Here is a 15,065-nt window from a genome sequence, read left to right as displayed (position 1 = left end):
CCTCCTCCTCCTCCTCCTCCTCCTCCTCCTTTCTTCAAGAATTCCAATGAACATTTCTTGTAATACTGAAGCGGTAGTGATGGATTCCTTTTGCTTTTGCTTGTCTGGAAGCCCTTTATCTCTCCTTCAGTTTTAAATGATAGCTCTGTTGGGCAGAGTAATCTTTCTTGTAGGTCCTTCCTTCTCATCACTTTAAATATTTCTGCCAATGGCTTCTGCCCTGTAGTTTCTGTTGAGAAATCAGTTGATAGTATTATGGGGGCTCCCTTGTAGGTAACTAATTGCCTTTCTCTTGCTGCTTTTAAGATCCTCTCTTTGTCTTTACCCTTTGCCATTTTAATTATGATGTGTCTTGGTGTGGGCTTATTTAGGTTCATCTTGTTTGGGACTCTGTGCTTTTTGGACTTGTATGTCTATTTCCTTCGCCAGGTTAGGGAAGTTTGCAGTTATTATGTCTTCAAATAGGCTTTAAATCCCTTGCTCTCTCTTTTCTCCTTCTGGTACCCCTGTGAGGTGATTGTTGGTATGCTTGATGTTGTCCCAGAGGCTCCTAAACTATCCTCATTTTTTGGGGGGGGGTTCTTTTTCCTTCCTGCTGTTCTGATTGGGTGTTTTCTGCTACCTTGTCTTCCAAATGGCTGATTCCATCCTCTGCTTTATCTAATCTGCTGTTAGTTCTTTCTAGTGCATTCTTTATTTCAGTCATTATATTTTTTATGACTGGTTCTTTTTTATGGTTTCCATTTCCCTTTTTATGTGAACTCTCTGTTAAAGTTCTCACTGAGTTCATCTATATTCCCCTAAGTTCACTGAGCATCCTTATAACCAGTTTTTTGAACTCTGTATCTGTGAGGTTCCTTGCCTTCATTTGATTTAATGCTTTTTCTGCAATTTTCTCCTGTTCTTTCATTTGGGACATGTTTTTTAGTCTCCTCATTTTGGCTGCCTCTCTGTATTTCTTTCTGTGCATTAGGTAGAACTGCTGTGTCTCTCAGTCTTGGAAAGTTGGCCTTATATGGTAGGTGTTCTGTGGGGCCCAAGGGTGCAGTCTCTGTGATCACCTGAGCCAGGTGCCCCTCAAGTGTCCCTTGTGTGCATTGGGTGGGCCCTCCCATTATAGTTTAGCACCCTCCCATTGTAGTTTAGCCTTGATTGCTGTTGGCACATTAGTGGGTGTTGTTCACCCTCAGAGTGACTGACTTGAGGGTTGACCACAACCACAGCATACAAGCGTTGTGCATGGGCTGATCCCAATGAGTGGGATTTACCCCAGCAGGGCTCTGGTATCTGCCGATACCACACTTTGTGTGTGTCATTTATGGAGCTAATTGGGTGGTGCTCTGTTGTGGTCTGAAGCTGGCCACCATTTGTGTTAGTTCTGGGGCCTCTTGGGAGTGGCATCAGTCCAGGTCAAGTCAGCTGCTGCCTATGACCAGCACTGGGCTGGCTGGTAATATCTATAAAATAATCCAAGGTTGGTAGCTTCCTGTTCTGGACCTGGAGGCACATTTGATAGGTCATGCTATAAACTGAATCTGGCTGCCACTAGTATCGAGACTGGGGCAGCTCAGCAAAAGGCACAGGGCACCTTAAGGCCAGCCACTGCCTGATGGCTGACGGTGAGTCAGAGCTGCTGAAAGAGTTTCGAAGTTGGGTGAGGCAGGGTCTCAGAGAGTCACCAGGATGGGACAAGTGTTATTCAGCAGGTCAATGCAGATTCAGATTTGGTGCCTGCCTGCAGGCTATTTGGGGATGTGGGGGAAGGACTCAACACAGGAAAGATGGTGCCTGCCTGCTGGCTGTCTGTGAAGAGGGCTCAACATAGGGACAATGGCAGCTGTCTCTCCAGTCCTCACTCTTAAGCCACATAATTTAGCTTTTCCCTGAATGTTTCTGTTGCCTTTTGCTGGAGCTTAGGGTGATTGCCTGTGAACAAGTGAGTCTTGTGTGGGCCCTTTAAACGGATGCCTGGGTTTTCAGCTGCCCTCTGTCTCACTGGGATGGAAGGAATCCCTACTGATTTTCACAGCATGATGTTGTGTGGGCTCCTCTTCCTGGCACTGGTGCTCCGAATGGGGATGCTCGCGCCTCAAGGGGGACCTCCACAGCTGAAATATCCCTCCCGATTCTTAACCACCACACATGGGTGTAAGGCCAGCCTGTTTCACATCTCCGCCCCTGCTACCACTCTCTGTGGCCTCTTCTTTATATCTTTATTTATGTGACTTCTGTTCAGCTATTCTTCAGACTGTTCTGCAGGTTGATTGTTCTAAAAGTGTGTTGTGGTAATGGGAGGAGGCAAGCACAACATTTATCTATTCTGCCATCTTGACCAGAACTACCCAAAGGTTTGCCTTTTATTTTTCTCTTAAGGACAAGGGTCAGATTTCTGGTTAAGATGGCGGAGTAGGTAAACACTGTGTTTACCTGTTCTCATGACCACATCAAAATGACAACTCAACTAACTCAGAAGAATCACCATTGAGAATCGCCTGAAGTCTAGCTGAACTGAAGCCGTACAACTGAGGACATACAGAAGAAGCCACCTCGAGACTGGTAGGAAGGGCGGAGACACGGAACATGCTGGTCCCACACCTGCATGTAACCATTAAAAACCAGGAGGGATATCTTAGCTATAGAGGTCTCCTCTGGAGGAGCGAGGTTTCCCAGTGCCACACCAAGCTCCCCAGCCCAGGGTTTCAGTCCCAGGGAGAGAAGTCCCCATAATTTCTGGCTGTGAAAACCTGAGAATATTGTGGCTGAGTGAGACGAGAGTGGCTGCAGACCCAGGGGCTCCTCTTAAAGGGCCTATGCATGGACTTACTCACTGAGGAACTCACTCTCTCTGAGCTCCATTTGTGACTAAATACATGATCATTGTCTAGTAATGATTCATGAACAGAGAATATTCCTTCTTGATGGAGAATTTCTCTCTCTGTATGTCCTTGAATATATTGGCTGTATTAAATTTCTGGATATAGCCTTATTTTTGATTGCTTAATTTGTCAATTTCTGAAATAGCTATATTATCTGTTACCATATTTGTATTTTTGTTCAAGTTCTCTTTATATTCTTAGGAGTTTATGCTGTATATATTTGTCTGCTTTTTAATGCCAAAAGCATATGACTGTTATATCATTTTCATGGATTGTACCATTTCATGTTTTAGTCTTGAAATTTGCTTTATCTGATATTAATGGTACCACTTCTGCCTTCTTGTTGTTTATATTTACCTAATATATCTTTGTACATACCTTTTTTGTTTTTCTTCAGCTGACTGTACTTTATTTTACTTTTCTTTCCATTTTGGCACATAGCGCTTTCATTTTTCCAGCTTCAAAATTCCTCTTTTTAAAAGATTTTTATTAAAATATAGCTAACATACAATATTATATTAGTTTTGGGTGTACATCGTAGTTATTCAACAGTACCCACCTAGCACTATACATAGTTATTATCATATTATTGATTATATTCCCTATGCTAAAGAAGTGATCACCATTAGTTCAGCAATCATCTGACACCATACCATGCTATCACAGTATTATTGACTATATTTCCTATACTGTATGTTACATCCCCAAGACTTATTTGTTTTATACCTGGAACTTTGAACCTCTTATTGCCCTTTATCTTTTTCCACCTTTAAAACATTTTTTTCAACTACAGTTGACATTCAATATTATTTTATATTAATTTCAGGTGTACAGCATAGTGGTTAGACATTTATATAATTTACAAAATGATCCCCCTGACTATATATCCTCCTGACCCACCTGGCACTATACATAGTTATTACCATATTATTGATTATATTCCCTATGCTTTATTTTACATCCCCATGACTATTTTATAAATACCAATTTATATTTCTTAATCCCTTCACTTTTTCACCCTGCCCCCAACCCACCTCCCATCTATCACACCAATAGATCTAGCACCCATATGACACCATACATAGTTATTACAATATTATTGACTATATTCTTTATGCTCTACCCTACACCCCCATGACTACTTTGTAACAACCAATTTGTACTTCTCAATCCCTTCCCTTTTTTCACCCATTCCGAACACCCCCTCCCATCTGGCAGCCATCAAAATGTTCTCTGTATCTATGAGTTTATTTCTTTTGTTTGTTTATTTTGTTCTTTAGATTCCATTTGTAAATGAAATCATATAACATTTGTCTTTCACTGTCTGACATACTGCACTCAGCTCAATACCCCCTAGGTCCATTCAGGTTGTTGCAAATAGCAAGTTTCATTCTTTTTTACAGCTGAGTACTATTCCATTGTATATATGTACCACCTCTTCTTTATCCATCCATCCATTCAGGGACACCCAGGTTGCCTTAATATATTGGCTATTGTAAATAATGCTGCAATGAACATATGGATGAGTACGTCCCTTCAAAGTAGCATTTGTGGGTTCTTTGGAAAAATACCCCAAAGTGGGATTAGTAGGTACTTCTTTGTCTCTTCTACTTTTTGTTTTAAAGTCTGTTTTATCTGGTATGAGTACTACTACCCCAGCTTTTTGCTTGTTTGTTTCCATTTTCATGAAATATCTTTTTTCAATCCCTTTACTTTCAGTCTGTGTGTGTCTTTCAATCTGAAGTGAGTCTCTTATAGCATATGTAAATATCATGTTTTCTTATCCATTCAACCCCCCTCCATCTTTTGATTGGAGCATTTAATCCATTTACATTGAAAGTAATTGTTAATAGGTATGTAGTTATTGCCATTTTATTCATATTTTTAATTATTTTTTTATTTTAAAGAAGTCCCTCTAAAGGGCCGGCTGAGTGGCTCAGTTGGTTAAGAGCTCACTCAAGAGTTTGAGCTCTGAGCAACAGTGTTTCGAGTCCCGGCCCAAGCTGAGCAGCCGCTGAGCTGCCAACAGGTGGCAGGATGGCTCAGCTAAAAAAAAAAAAAGAAAAAAGAAAAAGTCCCTCTAAGATTCCTTGTAATATTGGTATAATGGTGATGAATTCGTTTAGGTTTTTCTTGCCTGGAAAGCTCTTTATCTGTCCTTCAATTCTAAATGATAGCCTTGCTGAGTAGAGTAATCTTGATTATAGGTTCGTGCTTTCCATCTCTTTGAATATTTCCTGTTAAACCCTTCTGGCCTGCTTTGATTCTGTTGAGAAATCATCTGACAGTTTTCTGGGAGCCCCCATGTAGGTAACTAACTGCTTTTCTCTTGCTGCTTTTAGGATTCTCTTTGTCTTTAACCTTTGCCATTCTAATTATAATGTGTCTTGGTGTGGGCCTCTTTGGGTTCATCTTGTTTGGTACTCTCTGGACTTCCTGGGCTTGTATGTCTATTTCCTTTGACAGGTCAGGGAGGTTTTCTGTCATTATTTTATTAAATTGGTTTTCAATTATTTTCTCTCTTCTCCTACTGGTACCCAAATGATGGGAATATTGGTATACTTGATGTTGTCTCAGAAGCCTCTTAATTTATCCTCATTTTTGGACTCTTTTTTCTTTTTGCTGTTCAGATTGGGTGTTTTCTGCTACCTTATCATCTAACACGCTGATTCAGTCCTCTGCTTCATCTAATTTACTGTTGATTACCTCTAATGTATTCTTCATTTCTGCTATTGTATTCTTTATTTTTGACTGGTTCTTTTTTATGTTTTCTATCTCAATTTTTATGTGTCTTATCTGTTTTTTGAAGTTCTCCCCTAGATCATTGAGCATCCTTATAACCAGCATTTGGAACTGCATCTGGTAGATTGCTTATCTCCATTTTGTTTAGCTCTTTTTCTGGAACTTTGTTCTGTTCTTTCATTTGGGAATGTTTCTTTGTCTCCTCATCTTGGCTGCCCCCCTGTGTTCATTTCTTTATATTAGGTAGGGCTGCTATGCCTCCTGGTTTTAGTAGAGTGACCTTTTGTAAGAAGTGTCCTTTGGGGCTCAGTGGTGCAGTCTCCCTGTAGCCAGGTGCTCTAGGTGTGTTCCTTGTGTGGGTTGTGTGTGACCTACTTTTGTACTTGAGCCTTGGTTGCTGTTTGCTCATCAGTGGGAGGGATTGACCCTCAGGCTCCTTGGTTGTGAGGACTGGCCATGACTACAGTGGAGGAGTCATGGTGCAGGGGCTGATCCTACAGAGCAGCATCTGCCTCAACAGGGCTATGGGGCATGCTCAATTTGTCCCTTGGTTTTGTCATCTTTGGAGGTACCTGGGTGATGTTCCAGCTCATTTTGAAGCTGGCCACTGGGCTTGCCCACCCCAGGGCCACCTGGGAGGGGACCCGCTGCAGGTCAAGTTCAGCTGCAGCCCATGCCCCACCTAGGGCCACCAGCAGGAGCCTCAAAGCAATCTGCAGATGTCCCTACCTGCACCATGCTTGGAAGTGCCTTGAGAGGCCAAGCTGTGAACCAAGGCCGGCTGCCGCTAGTGCCAAGCTTAGGGCTGCTCAGCCAGAGGTATAGGACATGCTCAAGCCAGATGCTGCTTGTCTGGGCTCTGCAAACCTTTGAGAGACCCTAGGAAAGTCTGCACCATGATACTGGGCAGGTGGTTTGTATGAAGAAGTGCATAATTTTTAGTGTATTACCACCATGCAATATTTAGGACATATTTATACTAAAAATTATTTATTATTCATCTGAAATTAAAATTAAACGTGGTGTCCTTTATCTGGAAACTATGCCTTAATGTGCTTTGACATCTCCACTCAGCTCCTGGGTTTTGCAAAGATGGTGTATAATGTTCTTTCAGGGTATCACTATAAAATGATATCTCTCATTATACTAGTTATTTACTAGAATAATATTTACTAGTTGAAATGTGTGTGTGTGTGTGTGTGTGTGTGTGTGTGTGTGTAAACATATAAAATATCTGTGGACTCCAGTTTCTATTTACTTTGAGGGGAGTTTATGCCTTTAATTTGTACCTGTTTTTCAGAGCAATTTAATACTGATATATTTCTGATTTTTTAGTTTCAAAGTAGATGTATTTTACCCCCTTGCAGTGGACTGCACTGTATAATCCATTGAAGTCCTAAATAAAAAGTAACTAATGCATAAAGGAGTTTTTTGTTAAATACTTGTTGAATGGATAAACTGTTCTTTAAATAAACACCTGTTAAATAAACTATTGTATTTTGCAGGTGAAATGCATAGATGTTATTCAGGCTTATATCAACAGAATCATTGATGTGAACCCAATGATCAATGGAATTGTCAAGTACAGGTGAGCATTTGTACTATAATGGTTTTTGTTGTATTTCTGTGGCCATACCATCTTGGCATATTTCCTAGATTCCCCTTCCCTGTGTCCTTCCTTTGGTTCCCCACTGGGACCTGCCCTGACTTAGAATTCAGCACTTCCTGCCGTTTGTTGAACTTTTATGCTTCTTTGTCTGCCTACTCTCACCGTCCACTGACTTTAAGCTCTATGATGGCAAGAAATGTATTTTGTTGGATTTTACATATTCAACATCCAGAACAAGGCCTGAAACTTGATAGGCATCACTGACTATTCATTGAATTAATGAGTCTTTGGTAGGGATTCTAATAGGAGAAGGCTCCCTTACTGCTACATTATCCAATGTGGATTTAGTATAGTAGATGGTATTTTAAAAAGATATTCTATGTGTGATTTCTATATCCCAGTTTTCAAGTAAACACTTCCAGGGAGCTGTGAACTATTAAACGGACAAAACTTGGATTTGTTTTTCTGTAGCATCCTACACATCACAGTTCTTATTATTTCATGACAGGGTGGCATTTTCTAGATCTCAGTCATTCATATAGCACCTTTAAGAATCTTGTCTTGAGCCAGCCAAGTGGCTCTGTTCGTTAAGAGAGTGAGCTCTGAGCAACAGGGTCGCCAGTTCGATTCCCACATGGGCCAGTGAGCTGCGCCCAAGCTGAACTGCCAGCAGGTGGCAGGATGGCTCAGCTGGTGAGAGTATGTGCTCCTAACAACAAGGTTGCCAGTTTGACTCTTGCATGGGATGGTGGGCTATGCCCACCCGCAACTAAGATTGAGCACAGCACCTTGAGCTGAGCGGCCGCGGGCTGCCAAAGGGTGGCGACATGGCAACTGGACTTGGAGCTGAGCTAGCTGAGCCCTCCACAACTAAGATTGAAGGACAACTTGGCTGTTCCCCTTCCCCAATTCCCCAACACTGTTCCTCTTCCCCAAGTCCCCAATAAAAATCTTTAAAAAAAATCTTGTCTTGTTTGCACAGCAATTCTGTTATTTTTAATTAATATACTTATTAATAATTGAATCACTTATTTTGGCTTAAGACAATTATTTTTAAGTGAAAGTTTATATTACTACAAAATTTTGAAAACCATTATCACTTGACATAGGTGGTTACTGTATATGTAAATAAAATGAAAAATAGCAAGTATTACGAAATGGTAAACATTTTAAATATTTTTTATGAAATAAAAAGACTGCATCAAATGGATTTGAGCTTTATAGTTACTTTATACATATTTCCTTACTTATTCACTTCAATAGCTTTTCCAAAAAGTATTATATTTTCTGTTTTATAGATGTGAAAAATGTGACCCAGAGAAGTTAAGTTACTTTCCTAGGATCACATAGCTAATATATGACAGAGCCATGATCCAAATGTATAGACATCTGATGCCAAAGCTCACAGAAACAGAAATACAGAGAGTCTTTATGTTCCAGGAGTCCTCCCTTGCCCCTTTCCTTTTTCAGTGGGCCAGCTCTACCCTGGTCCCATCTACCAACTCTTTTAGCAGCTCCTCATCCCAAAGATATTTCCCCAGATTCTGCACAGGGTTTTTATTTGAAATGTTGTTTGAAGTTAATTTGTTGACAGAGTATATCTTTAAACATTTGAGAGAGAGAGAGAGAGAAATTCTGTTATTTATAGTTTTCTATTTTATTTTAATTAGTGTGAGTCCTAAGGAGGGAAGTCTTTTGTTGCAGAACATGTTTCTGTGTGTGAGGATACTAATAAATGTATGAGAGGGAATTAAATTGCCATCCTCATTGAAAGTGATAGTGTAGGCCTACAAATAGGACACTGGAGAGTCTGCTGGTGGGTGGGTGGGGGGAGTAATGCAGGGCAATAGTTGTCAAGGGATTGAAGATTAGGAGAGAGAGATGACATGGATACCTTTAGGAGAGAATTTCAAAAATAATTTTATGAAATTTATTTATGCTATGTGTAACATCAGTGTTTTTCCTGCCTCTCTTAAAGCACACCAACATGGCTTTATTGTGCTCATTATAATGTTGCTATTGTATTTGCAATTAAAATATTGGCGTTAAAGTGAAAAATATATGTAAAGCACACAGCACAGAACCTTACATCAATCAGTGTTAGCTATTGCTATTGTGATGGTTGTTATTACAACTGGAGCTCAATAAATGGAGCTATCCTCATGATTATACACAGTTCTACTGTATTCCTATCCTGTATTTACTTGGCACTAAAACTTACTCCCACGGTAGTTCCGTGATTAAAGTCACACGCACAGCTAGGAAATGCAGTAGTGGCGGAAAATGTGGACTCTGAATCTGCTGGTCCCTAGTTTACTCTTTGTACTCTTAACTGACTGATCAGAAAATGTTCACCACTTTATCACCTTCTTCCCAAACCGGTTCTTCCACCTCGTCACACAAGCAAGATACCTGGGTGTAACCCTGGGCTCCAACTTCTTCCCTCCTTTCCGAAGTCTATCCCCCAACTCGTTAGTCAACATATTTTGCTGGCTCTTCTTCCTTGTTACCCATCATGCTGGCATTCTCTGTTACTTCGTATCCTATACTCTAGCATACTGAACTACTCCGTTTTCCCTAAGCTAGTGTTCAGGGGAGCTTATCCCCCTAAACTCTCTCTTATCTCACTCACTTTGCATGTTTTCCTTCTGCCTGGAATACCTTCCCTTTTCCCATCTCTTCTGTACTTGGCTGAATTATTTTTTGAGAACTCAGCTCAGGTTCTCAATTTCACTTTATTTAATCATCTCGGCTTGTGTGAGGTGTCTACCTCTGAGCTCCCAGAGCACATTGTGCTCTTGTCACTCTTGTTTCATTCAGGGTCCAGAACCACACTATTTTAAACAATATAATGTACAGATTTGTTGTGTTTAAGCTTCTTAGGTATGAGCAACCAGGCAGCACCCTCTTCTTGTGTGTGGGTCCTTAGCTCTGCAGGCACCTCCTTTGACTTTCTAAATTCTGATAATCCCAATCTTTTCCCTTTATTCTCTCAGATCTGAGCATGATAGCTGCTTCTAGCAGTCATTATCTCTTCATTGCTCCAGTGCTACATTTCTGTTTTTTCATTCCTTGAAGAGGAAACCTTACACAATTGTGATTCAGACCTCTGAGGGGCAGTTGCCAGATGATTGATACTGGTATTTTTGAGGGGATGTAGTAAGACTGGTTCTAAAGTGTGGAAATTGGAAGCTGGAACCAACTATCTTTGTGTGGATGAAACGCCGTGTTGGGATAGTGTCATCAGGAATAACAAACAAACTGGAAGATGGAAATCCTTTCACCTTTTACCTTGTCTTCTAGTCTCTATCTAGCACCGTGTATTTGAAGGATCTAAGAGGGTACCAGTTGGCAAAGGAAAACTGAGTTTTCTGAGTTCCATCATAAAGTGGGGGGATAGAATACTTGGTTTGGGGCTGCGTTGCTATTGTGGTCTTAATGACCTCACCCACCAGACTGAGCTCCTCAATGGCAGGGATCATATCTATTCATTTTGACATTCTTAATGCCTAGCACATGATGTAACATGCAATAACTCTTAAAGGATTCACTAAGATACCCGTTGTTTATGTTCATCTTTGAACTCAAAATATGACTTCCTCTAATGCTCTGCAGCCTGCCAGCTTGTCAAGTCCTCTTGGATCGTGATTACCAGTGCACTGTTTCTCTTTTCTCTTGATTGGTTGAAAAAGTACAGATTTGTTTCGAGTTTTAGGCCTTGTTCCCTGGGGCATGTACGGTCATGCATTCCAGCCAATAGGTGTGTTCTTTCCTAATATTGAGCAACATGGAAAATGGTCAAGGCAAGCTTTCTGGGAGGCCTAGAGTGCAGAGATGGTGTGACAAACAAAACTATATACGTATAGAGTCATACAGACCCAGTTTGGGTTTCTTCTTGTTATTTAGTAGTTGTATGACCTTAGATATGTTTCTGAGCCTCTCTGAGACTTTGTTTCATTCTTAGTAAATGGCAAAATAATATGGACTGACAATGTATATAGTTTCACAAAATTAAATGATTATAAAGTGCCCAACAGTTTCGTTCATTTATCCCCCATACCTTTGTTCAATGCCTACTATGTGTCTGACCCTGTGCTAGATGTTGGAAGATACACAAGTGAACAAAACACAGTCCCTGGCCTTTCACCTTCCAGCCTAGTAGTTGAAACATGCGAATAACTATTGTTTACAACACAAGTCAAATTAACACTCTGATAGGGTAAAGAGATGACACTGTGGGAGCACAGAGGAGGTATACCTATGCAGGTCTGGAGAGGTGTCTGGGAAGGCTTTCTAGAGGAAGTGATGCAAAAACAGAACTCTGAAAAATGAATAAGACTAAGCCAGATGATGGTAGCAGTCTGTATAGCTTCTGCTACTCGGGTGAGGAGGCAGTATAGCTTTTCACCAGAGCACGAGGTTGGCATCATCCTTGGATTTTGCTCTCCTGCTCCCTGATCTACTGAGATCACTGGGTGGGGGCAGGATTTCAGGGTATATCGTATAAAAAAGCCTTCTCAGACCTCAGTAAAGTCTCTCACTCACCCCACATTGTATAGCCCATATATCATGCTGGTATCACAGCCTCCCTTAGGACTCATTTTCAGTATGTCTCCATACAGGCACGGGTGAGGATTCTTGTTTGGGGTGCCTGGTTTTAGACAGGCTGAAATAATGGGGGTTTGTTTGCTGTCAGGGATTTAGTGCTGCCTGCGGCACTGAACCCATGTGTGACAGTAGCCAGCTTCCTTTCTGCCCATAACAACCTTCTCTCAGAGCTCTCTGCTTTCGCTGGTTATGTGTAGCTTAAGTTTGGGCAATATTAATGAAGGGGCTTTTAGGACCTTTGAAAAGTGTGCATGACTACCTCTGCCCTATATTTGGAAGGAATAGGACTTGGGAATCTGACTGGCCCGTGTTACTGGGCTGGGAAATTCCTAGGTGCCAAGTGCTCCAGGAACCCTGTCTTACCACCAACAAATAAGCTGTCAGGAAATGGCGCTGATGATAACGCTAGTAGGACATGTTGAAGTACCTGCTGTAGTTTTCTCTTTGTTTTTGTGATATAGAGGTTTGCAGCCTATTTCCTACATGTTATGTTGCTGACTCTCTGAGCTCTATGATTTGAGCAATTTTGCTTGGACTTAATTTGCTATAACCCTCATCCTTTCATTTCCCTCACAGCTTTTGTTGACTGTTGGAAGAACTTGATGATATTAGTGATGATGATAGTAATAACCACATTTTACCAAGTGGCTCCTGTGTGCTTAGTACTGTGCTTTATGTATTGACAAAGCATGTAGTTCTTATCGTGATCCCTATTTTACAGATGGAAGAATCAAGGTTTAGGCAGTTGTTACTTGCACAGTCACATAGCTGTCACAGATAAGTCTGTCTACAAAGCCTCGACTCGGACCAGTCTAATACAGTGCCTTTGAGTCGCCAGATTCTATGTATTTTCATGAGCCAGATTCTATTTTCAGATGAATAGTTTGCTGTAACTAACTGGCTATCATAGTGCTCTCATTTTTCTGACATAAGCAGGCTTCTGCAAAAATGTAGTCAACAATCATTTTCTCTGAATCTTTACCTCCTGTTTACAGTGACACTCACTGAAATCTAGCTTTTGCCCCAAACCCTCAAATAAAAATGACATGCCAACTCTGTCAGTTTACATGATTTTAACTGCAAATAACAGAAAACCCAACTCAAAATGACTGAAAACAATACAGAAAATATGTGATCCCATAAAACAAGAAGTCCATAGGAAGATTTGCCCCATAATTCATGAATTCAGCAGCTGAAGAATGTCATCAATGAACTATGTATTCAGTCCTTTGCCTTGGACATCCTAGATTGCCAGATTTATTTTCAGTTAGATCTTATTGTCATAAGATGGCTGCCATACGATATGTCTCAATGGAGAAAATTGTGGACACATGCCTATAGGTAAATCTATTGCTGGCAAGTTGAATAGCATCACTGTTATTGTATTAAACAAATAAAAATTCACACTCTTGAGGCTAGGGATTGGACCTACTCCCCTAAAAATATATGGCAGGTAAGAAAGGTAGTTGAAGGTAGTTGTCTAAAAAAAATTGAGGTTCTGTTAATACTGGGGGAAAGTGGATCTTGGGTAGTAGCTAACAATGTCTGCAACACAACAGTGTGACATCAGGTGAGTCCTTGAACTAATTTTATCTCAGTTTACTCTTTGGCATAGTGGAGCATATATTACATATGTATTGGACTGGTGTGAGGACTTAGTGAGTTAATGAATATAAAATACAACTATCGAACATATCAAATGCACTCAGCAAATGTAACATGTTTCTATTATCAAAATTATAAGTGCCTATTTTTGAAATAATCTCTTCCTTTGGCTGCTAGCAAAGCTCTCTTTTGTAATATTTTAATTTCTTCCAGCTTTATTGAGATATAATTGATAAATAAAATTGTATATACTTAAAGTGTACTACATGGTGATTTAATATTTATACTTTGGGACCTCACGAAGTTACCTTGTTTTGTCTTTTTGGTGAGAATGCTTAAGATCTACTGTCTCACAGATTTCAAGTATACAATATGGTATTAATAACTACAGTTGCTAATCAAAGGTTAGTTGACTGCATATGCATGGGTTTATTTCTGAGCTCTCTATGCTATTCATCGGTCTGTGTGTCTGTTCTTATGCCAGTACCATACCGTTTGATACCACAGCTTTGTAATATAATTTAAAATAAAACGTGATGATTCCAACTTTGTCTTCTTGTTCATGATTGCTTAAGCTATTATGGGTCTTTTGTAGTTGATTGCTTGTCTCTAATTTGTTTAGTTCTTTTTCTGGAGCTTTGTCCTGTTCTTCCATTTGGGGCATGTTTCTTTATCTCCCCATTTTGGCTGCATCCCTGTGTTTGTTTGTTTGTATTCAGTAGGGCTGCTTGCCTCCTGGTCTTAGTAGAGTGGCTTTATGTAGTAGGTGTCCTGTGAGGCCCAGTGACATAGTCTCCCTAGTCAGCAGAGCCTGGTGCTCCAGGTGTGTCACTTGGGTGGGTTGTATGTACCTTCCTCTTGTAGTTGAGCCTTGGTTGCTGTTTGCACGTCAATGGGAGGGACTGACCCTTGTGCTCATTGGTTCTGAGGACTGGCCTTGACTACAGTGGAAGAGCTGTGGTGTAGGGACTCACCCTACAGAGCAGGATTCATTTTAGCAGGGCTTTGGTGTCTGCGCTGTGTTCCCTTTCGGTGTGTCATCCTTGGAGTTGGCCAGGTGATGCTCTTCCTTGTTCCCAAGCTGGCCTCTGGCTATGCCAGTCCCGGGGCCTTCTTGGTGAGGACACACTGTAGGCCAAGTTCGGCACAGCCTATGCCCTGCCCAGGGCCACCATGGCATGAGCCACCAAGCAATCTGCAGATGGCCACCACTCACACTGTGCTTGTAGGTGCCTGAGAGGCCACGCTTGGAACTGAAGTCAGCTGTTGCCATTTTTACACTCCGATGAGTCTAATATTTTCACACGTTTTTTAAAAAAATGTATTGTTAGATGGTGTATCAAGAGCCAGAGCTGGCATCTCCTGCATGGCTGATAGAGACAGCCTCTTCCCTTATTTTGTCCCCAGCTGTCTTCAAACATCACCACTAAGGTGTGCTCTCCAGCAATCCTTTCTGCATAGTTATTTTTATTAATTGGATTCTGGAGTACTCCCAGGGCTATATTTCCTACTCCGCCATCTTGCTGATGTAACGCCTCTAGAATTGCTATTATTTCAAAATTTACCTCTTTTATACCAAAACACATTTTATTGTCCCTTAAAGTTGATTCCATTAATTCGTGTAT

General features: G+C 40.8%; 1 protein-coding gene across 1 annotated transcript in view; it reads left to right on the top strand.

Annotated features, from left to right (window-relative positions):
• The window catches only part of FAAH2 (fatty acid amide hydrolase 2), a 69,383-nt gene that overhangs the window by 5,439 nt on the left and 48,879 nt on the right, over positions 1 to 15,065 (top strand). The window contains exon 2 of the mRNA XM_019634363.1: positions 7,124 to 7,206. Within this exon, the coding sequence (XP_019489908.1) occupies positions 7,124 to 7,206 (83 nt within the window). The remainder of the gene's footprint in view (positions 1 to 7,123; positions 7,207 to 15,065) is intronic.

Source organism: Hipposideros armiger, unplaced genomic scaffold (genome assembly GCF_001890085.2).
Source record: "Hipposideros armiger isolate ML-2016 unplaced genomic scaffold, ASM189008v1 scaffold_1608, whole genome shotgun sequence".
NCBI classification, from domain to species: Eukaryota; Metazoa; Chordata; class Mammalia; order Chiroptera; family Hipposideridae; genus Hipposideros; species Hipposideros armiger.
This window is presented reverse-complemented; position numbering and strand designations above follow the sequence as displayed.